Genomic DNA, 8,192 nt, shown 5'->3' on the forward strand with positions numbered 1-8,192 from the left:
CAAATCATTGTTACCACACCTGAGAAATGGGACGTGGTAACACGGAAGAGCACTGGAGACACTGAGCTTGTACAGAAAGTACGGTTGTTGATCATCGATGAGGTTCATATGCTTCACGACGAGCGTGGTGCCGTTATCGAGTCTTTGGTAGCCCGTACCCAGCGTCAGGTCGAGAGTACGCAATCACTCATCCGTATCGTTGGTCTTTCTGCCACTCTGCCCAACTATCTCGATGTCGCCGATTTTCTCAAGGTGAATAAGATGGCTGGTCTATTCTACTTTGACAGTTCGTTCCGACCTGTTCCTCTTGAGCAACACTTTATTGGCGTTAAAGGAAAGCCTGGCTCCAAACAATCTCGAGAAAACATTGATGTTGTATCTTACGAGAAAGTGCGTGATATGCTTGAAAGAGGACATCAGGTCATGGTCTTCGTGCATTCGCGGAAAGATACGGTCTTAACTGCTCGAATGTTGAAACAAATGGCTGCTGATGAGGGCTGTGAGAACCTCTTCAGCTGCCAGGATCATGAAAACTACTCAAACGGGCTCAAGGATATGAAACATGCTCGTGCTCGTGAGTTGCGGGATCTTTTCGCCAGTGGTTTCGGAACTCATCATGCTGGAATGAGCCGGAGCGACCGTAACTTGATGGAACGTATGTTCTCCGAAGGCCTGATTAAGGTTCTTTGCTGTACCGCTACACTGGCATGGGGTGTCAACCTTCCTGCTGCGGCAGTTGTCATTAAGGGAACACAGTTGTACAATCCCCAGGAGGGAAAATTCGTCGACCTTGGCATTCTCGATGTCCTTCAGATCTTCGGTCGTGCTGGTCGTCCCCAATTCCAAGATACGGGTATCGGCTTCATCTGTACCACACATGATAAGCTGCACCATTATCTCTCAGCGGTGACATCCCAACAGCCGATTGAGTCTCGTTTCTCCAGCCGACTTGTAGACAATCTAAATGCCGAGATTTCGCTTGGCACGGTCACGTCCGTCCCAGAAGCTGTACAATGGCTAGGATATTCTTACCTCTTTGTGCGCATGAAGCGGGAGCCTCGGAATTATGGCATTGAGTGGGCTGAAATACGTGATGATCCCATGTTGGTCCAAAGACGTCGACAGTTGATTATTCAGGCTGCCCTCGTATTGCAAAAGAGTCAAATGATCATCTTCAATGAACGGACAGAGGAACTCCGAGCAAAGGATGTTGGCCGCATTGCAAGCCAGTACTACGTCCTGCAGACCAGCATTGAAATTTTCAACGAATTAATGCGTGCCGAGGCAGGAGAAGCAGACGTGCTGAAAATGATCAGTATGAGCGGTGAATTCGACAATATTCAGTCGAGAGAAAACGAGTCAAAGGAGCTGAACAGGCTACGAGAAGAGGCCGTTCAGACAGAGATAGAGGGTGGAAACGATTCTCCTCATGCAAAGACCAATATTCTGCTACAGTCCTACATTTCGCGTGCTAAAGTTGAAGACTTCGCATTGGTATCGGATACCGGCTATGTTGCACAAAATGCAGCTCGTATATGCCGCGCTTTGTTTATGATTGCATTGAACCGGCGTTGGGGTTACCAATGCCAAGTCCTGCTGTCGATGTGCAAGTCCATTGAGAAACAGATCTGGCCTTTCGATCACCCATTCCATCAGTTCGATCTTCCCCAGCCTATCCTCAGAAATCTGGATGAGAGGCTGCCCAGTTCCTCTATTGAATCGATGAGGGACATGGATGTTGCAGAGATTGGGCAGCTGGTTCACAACCAGAAAATGGGCAAGACTCTAGCAAAATTGTTAGACAATTTCCCTACCCTCAGCGTGGAGGCTGAAATCGCACCTCTGAACCGCGACGTTCTGCGTATCCGCCTATGCCTTTATCCCGAGTATACTTGGAATGACAGGCATCATGGAGCTTCAGAATCGTACTGGATCTGGGTAGAGAACTCGGAAACTTCCGAGATCTACCATCATGAGTATTTCATCCTCAGCCGGAAGAAGCTCCATGACGAGCACGAGCTCAACTTCACCATCCCGCTTTCGGATCCATTACCAAGTCAAATCTACGTTCGTGCGATATCAGATCGATGGTTAGGTGCGGAAACGGTAACTCCAGTCTCATTCCAACATCTTATCCGTCCCGACACAGAGAGTGTTTATACAGACCTTCTCAACCTCCAACCACTGCCGATTTCTGCTCTCAAAAATCCTATTCTCGAAGAACTCTATGGACAGCGGTTCCAGTTCTTCAACCCAATGCAAACACAGATTTTCCACCTTCTCTATCACACTCCTGCCAACGTCCTCCTAGGCTCCCCTACAGGAAGTGGAAAGACGGTGGCTGCAGAGTTGGCTATGTGGTGGGCTTTTAGGGAAAAGCCTGGATCGAAGGTCGTGTATATCGCACCCATGAAAGCCCTCGTCCGCGAGCGAGTCCACGACTGGAAAAAGCGACTCACAGGACCTATGGGCCTGAAGTTAGTCGAGTTGACTGGTGATAATACTCCGGACACACGGACCATTCGAGATGCAGACATCATTATCACAACACCTGAGAAATGGGATGGTATCTCTCGTAGTTGGCAGACCAGAGATTACGTTCGCAAGGTCAGTTTGGTGATTATTGATGAAATCCATTTGCTAGGCGGTGACCGAGGCCCTATTCTTGAGATCATTGTATCTCGGATGAATTACATTGCTTCGCAATCCAAGGGATCCGTTCGACTGATGGGTATGTCTACTGCTTGCGCCAATGCCACTGATTTGGCGAATTGGTTGGGTGTGAAAGAAGGACTGTACAATTTCCGGCACTCTGTGCGTCCTGTGCCCCTCGAGATTTACATTGATGGTTTCCCTGAGCAACGTGGGTTCTGTCCACTCATGCAGTCTATGAACCGACCAACTTTTCTGGCTATCAAAAACCACTCTCCAGAAAAGCCTGTGATTGTTTTCGTCGCTTCTCGTAGGCAGACTCGTCTAACTGCCAAGGATCTGATCAATTATTGCGGAATGGAGGATAACCCTCGTCGATTTGTACGCATGTCAGAGGATGATTTAGAGTTGAATCTCGCGCGAGTCAAAGATGATGCATTGCGGGAGGCGCTCAGCTTTGGTATCGGCCTGCATCATGCCGGTTTGGTGGAATCTGATCGTCAGCTAGCCGAGGAGCTATTCGCAAACAACAAGATACAAATTCTTGTCGCGACCAGTACACTCGCATGGGGTGTTAACCTTCCAGCGCACCTTGTAGTTGTCAAAGGAACCCAGTTCTTTGATGCAAAGATCGAGGGTTATAGGGACATGGACTTAACTGACGTTCTGCAAATGCTGGGTCGTGCAGGTCGTCCGCAGTTCGACTCGTCTGGTATTGCTCGCATTTTCACTCAAGACTCAAAGAAAGCGTTTTACAAGCACTTCTTGCACACCGGGTTCCCGGTAGAATCCACTTTACACAAAGTCCTCGATAACCATTTGGGCGCTGAAGTTTCTGCAGGAACAATTACAACAAAACAAGATGCACTTGATTACCTGACTTGGACGTTTTTCTTCCGGAGACTGCATAAGAACCCTTCGTACTATGGCCTAGAGATCTCGGCCGAGGAGCACAATACTATCGCTGCTCAGACTATAGCGCAGGACTTCATGATTGATCTGGTCGATAAGTCGCTCGGCGAGTTAGCAGCGTCGTCATGTGTTGTGCTTGATTCCGCGACAGGTGAAGTTGACCCGACACCATTTGGCAAGGTCATGAGCTACTACTATTTGTCGCACAAGACAATTCGGTATCTCATGGCTCATGCAAAGCCGAATCCTACATTCCATGATGTCTTGAGCTGGATGTGTTCCGCGACAGAATTCGACGAGTTGCCTGTGCGACATAACGAGGATCTCATTAATGCAGAATTGGCTCAGAATTTACCACTATCTGTTGAATCAATGGGAGACTTACCAATGTGGGATCCCCACGTGAAAGCGTTCTTATTGCTTCAAGCGTACATGTCGCGAATTGATCTTCCGATATCCGATTATGTCGGAGATCAAACCTCTGTTCTAGATCAGGGCATCCGTATTCTGCAGGCCTCAATCGATGTCATGGCCGAGTTAGGTTACCTGCATGCATGTCAGATGCTCATGTCCCTGCTTCAATGCATTAAGTCAGCCAGGTGGCCTGAAGATATCCCACTGTCGGTTCTTCCAGGCGTTGGTGTCAGCGCCAAAGGACCCTTCCTCCCAGGTTCCCTTGCTGCGCTCTCATCTCTACCTATGACTGCTGTGTCAACTCTCTCCAAGAAACTACAGCTTTCTCCTCCCCAGGCCGCCCAATTCACCAAAGCTGCCTCATATCTGCCGAATCTATCGGTGTCAGTCTCCAAGGTCTCGTCAACGGGTATTAGTGTATCCTTGACCAGACGCAACCCTGCAATGGACTCAGAATACAGAATCTACGCACCTCGGTTCCCGAAGCCACAAACAGAAGGCTTCTTCTTGATCGTCTGCAGCGCAGCTTCAGACGGTAAAGACGGAGAACTACTTGCCCTGAAGAGAATCTCCTGGCCTCCCGTCGGGAAGCAGCGCAATAACCGTGGCAAGAATAACGCCGGATCAAGCAAGCCCGGTGAGAAGAACAATCAAAGAGGCGGACCTCCGCTCACAATCCGGTCATCCGTCAAATTCCCAGACACGGCAGCTAAGAACGGCATCAAGGTCAAGGTCATCAGCGATTCGTATCCTGGCATGGAATGGACTCTGCCGAATGTGGAAGTGGATATGGGTCCTGAAAAACAGGTCGTGCCTGAGTCAGCCAATTACCCAGAGAAGAGTTGAGTGGTTTTCTATACATAGACGTAGATATTTAAATAGAACTCTATGAAACAATTCAATTGGTTGATCTAAGCCAAAATACATCAACAAATGGGAGTATATAAAATGCACAAAATGGATGAACCTAACTGAAGAAGAAAGTTTATAACACCTAATCATCGACCACTACTCCTATCCTTTTAAAGATAATCCAAGCTCTCATGAGAAGAAATGCAAAAAAAAATAAAAGATCCGGCTCTCGCTTTCGGCGCCGCCATAAAAGAAGTCATGAATTTAGAAAAGAAAGATTGAACGCGAGGCTGTGCTCAAAGGAATGAATGGGAACGCAAATCGACGTCAATGACGGAACGAATATGCATAGTATGGATCAAAAGGAAAGAAAAAAGATAAAACCCATCAGTCGCAATGCTGGTTTCGAAGGCAATCAGAGAAATTCAAAGGAAAAGAGTCGCGAAAAAAGGAACGAAAGGTCAAGTCAAGTCGCTACTCAGGCACCGAATGCAACAGGATCTCAAAGCACGAGAGAGGGAGAAATGCAGCAATTATCAATTCCAGCACATCATACACTTTCGATGCGAGCATCCTGAGAATTGCCATGCCGATGACCGTATTGCCCATTCACCATTTGGGGAGTTCTAGCCCTGGGAGTGAGACGATCAGGTCGCCGTCCCACAGGGACCAAGACTTGTTTTCTCTTTGAGACGGAGACGGATCTTGCGATGGAGATCTCGATGGTCGGGAGGGGATCGGCTGGCTCCTGTTCTTGTTCCTCATGTTCCTGTTCGGCATCTGACTCTGGTTCCTCGGCCGGGTTGGGATCTGCGGGCTCATGCTCATCTGTCGTCTTGTCTTCTTCTTCGGTTGTGACTTCGTTGGTAAGAGGCATGCGGATGGTGTCCGCTGGTGAGACAGATTTATTACTATCCGAGGGAGATAACGGAGAGAATCTTTGTTGAACGGCTGCAAGGGGCGAGAGGATCGGAGACGATGCCGTCGACTCACTGTTCGCAGGCTCGGGCGATAGTTCTTGGGTGTTGAGCGAGAGCGCGGGGGTTGATTTCTGCGGGTTTGTTTCGTCTGCAGATGGCTTCCTCTTGTTGATCATCTCCCATTCTGGCTCGCCTTTTGGGTCAATGTAGGTTTGGACTGGCTTGAGCTTTTGCAAGATGAATTTTTCATCTTCTGAGTCAATGGTTGTGCTTGAAATGAACGAGGATACTGAGTCTTGGGGTTTGTGGCAGCCTATTGTATCGCTGCGCACCATGAGGAGAATGTGATCTTGTTCATTGGATGAGTCTTCCTTGCGCGACTCGGCTCTAGATACTTGGTTTCGGGGTAAGGGACTGGGGCCCCTTGGGAGGTTTTGAGTGCCTAGCACCTTGGAAGCTTTGCTCTTGTGTGTTGCTGGGAATAATGAGAGTCTAGGGGAATTTGAGCGTGTTGGCGAGGTGGCCCTTCGTCGGGGCGGAAGTAAGTCTGGTGATGGCGGTGATGTCTGATGTGGGTTTAGTAATTTGTACGTGATGTTATATCGGGGAATATGTTGGATTATTTACCTCGGTGTTGGGAGCGCTCATGTTTTCTAGTGTTCTGCTGCGCCTATTCAACGGGGAAGGCTCATTTTTGTTGAGTAGAGCGCTGAACATAACGCTGTATCGTTCCATCTCAATACTTGGGATATCGACCTGCAGTAGAGGTCCCGATTTCGACTCGGCAGACTGTTGTCTATCTTGAGCTGGCACCTGTGCGACACTGGCATTTGGTTGCTTCTCTTCGGCCTTGACCTCCGGCTCAAGACACGGCCATGCCTCTGTATCCATGACATGGTTGGATTTTGCCTCGCGAGCCTGATAATCAATGGAATGCGAAGAACCCTGCGCGAGAGGTGCCTGACTACCCTGAACCTGAACTTGATAAAAAGGCTGGCTCGCACCCGATGCAACAGCATTCTTCGCCTTGAACAATCCACCGATTTTCCTCCACTTGCTCGGCTTCCGCTGGAGCTGCGGGGCTGCTTTGGGGCGTCCGCGCGCAGACTCTAGCGCCTTCTCTTGCATCTGCGAAAAGGTGTTCTGTGGATTTACCAAGCGAGGACTACCTAGAGCGATCCCAATCATATTTTCTTCCGAGCCATTTTCGCTGTGTGTCGGCGATTGTATCGCTTCAGCTGGAGGCACCGCTATCCGAAAATCGAATCCAGGTCCGGGTATTTCTACCTTCCTGCCCTGCTGGCGTCCGTCTGATGTCGAGGGGCGCTGGGAGTCCCCGTGAGCCTGCTGGATCGGCCGATGGTGCGCTGTGCTACCATTTTTCAAGGCCTTGAGGTCATTTCGTGGTAACGCGTTAGTATGCTTGAAGATGGGATTAGAAATGTCTGATTCCCGTGGGGCACGGGGTTTCCCCAGAAAGAGACCTCTGGCCATTTGCGCGATTTGCGGCTCAGCGATGCTGAATTTTAATGATAGTAGGAGCTGATGGATTCCAACAAAGAATTGAATTCAGATAAAGAAACTAAACGAGTGATAGTGTGAAAGTAAGCTGACATGAGACTCTATCTCAGCATCGGAAAGGAAGATAATAATAACAACAATAAAAGGAACGGACAGCCTTCCAGAAGGCCCTAAATGGTGAAACAGTACACGAGAGAAAGAAAGAGTCAGTCAGTCCATGATAAAAGAAAAGGAGGGTTCAAGGATGACGAGGATTTGGACGCAGTGGAGATTGTCGCAGAGTTATGGATCGATCTAATCAGACACGGGTTGGACAAGTGTCGCAATTTAATTTCCAGTAGATTGGACGAAGCGAGATCTTCTAAAACAAACCAACAAAAGTCTCAGACCGACGCTGTGCCTGTTGATCAAGCGCCGGGGCGCTTGAGTCAAATCTGTCACAAAGAGGTCCCTCAGCCCCTCCATTGGACAACGCATGGGAGGAACGTGTACGGCCTGGTCCTCATGGCCTCCATGGACTGGTAGCGGTGGATGGAGTCCCTCATTCCGCCGTACCCTATCACGATGCTTATTTGGAAGGTTGCAAATGAACGTTGATGTTGCGAAATTAAGGGAGGACATGGTAAGTGACCCACCCCAGGTGACTTTTTACCCTAGATCAGTCTAGCGGGAGTTGCATGATTGGACTCTCATCTCCCGTGCCCTAACTGCCAGATTAGCGTCAAAGCGTCGGCGGAGACTTTCGTTTGCGTTATAGCCTCACTAGGTAGGAACTCCGTCATGCAAACAGTAATGAGTGGATATCCTAACCAAATGTACACGGTAAAGATGTTAGATGAAGACAATGGGGAAGAAAAAAGGGCAAGCTCAGCGGTGACTTGATTCAAATTATTACCATAGAAATCAGAGAAAGAAAAAAAA

The 8,192-nt window shown here is 48.8% G+C and overlaps 2 protein-coding genes across 2 annotated transcripts; one reads left to right on the forward strand and one right to left on the reverse strand.

The window, feature by feature from the left end:
- The first annotated feature begins 383 nt into the window (after positions 1-383).
- Positions 384-4,831, forward strand: BDV27DRAFT_135613 (RNA helicase SLH1). Its single transcript, XM_032068580.1, has one exon. It carries the CDS (start codon positions 400-402, stop codon positions 4,822-4,824), a length of 4,425 nt encoding a protein of 1,474 aa, XP_031922861.1. The 5' UTR covers positions 384-399; the 3' UTR covers positions 4,825-4,831.
- Positions 4,832-5,380: 549 nt separating this feature from the next.
- On the reverse strand, positions 5,381-7,244 carry BDV27DRAFT_162318 (uncharacterized protein; the record flags this gene model as incomplete). Its single annotated transcript, XM_032073368.1, has 2 exons — positions 5,381-6,316; positions 6,378-7,244. The coding sequence occupies 2 exons, from the start codon at positions 7,242-7,244 to the stop codon at positions 5,381-5,383; spliced, it is 1,803 nt and encodes a 600-aa protein (XP_031922862.1).
- Positions 7,245-8,192: the final 948 nt, after the last annotated feature.

The sequence above is a fragment of the Aspergillus caelatus genome (genome assembly GCF_009193585.1).
Source record: "Aspergillus caelatus strain CBS 763.97 unplaced genomic scaffold BDV27scaffold_245, whole genome shotgun sequence".
NCBI classification, from domain to species: Eukaryota; Fungi; Ascomycota; class Eurotiomycetes; order Eurotiales; family Aspergillaceae; genus Aspergillus; species Aspergillus caelatus.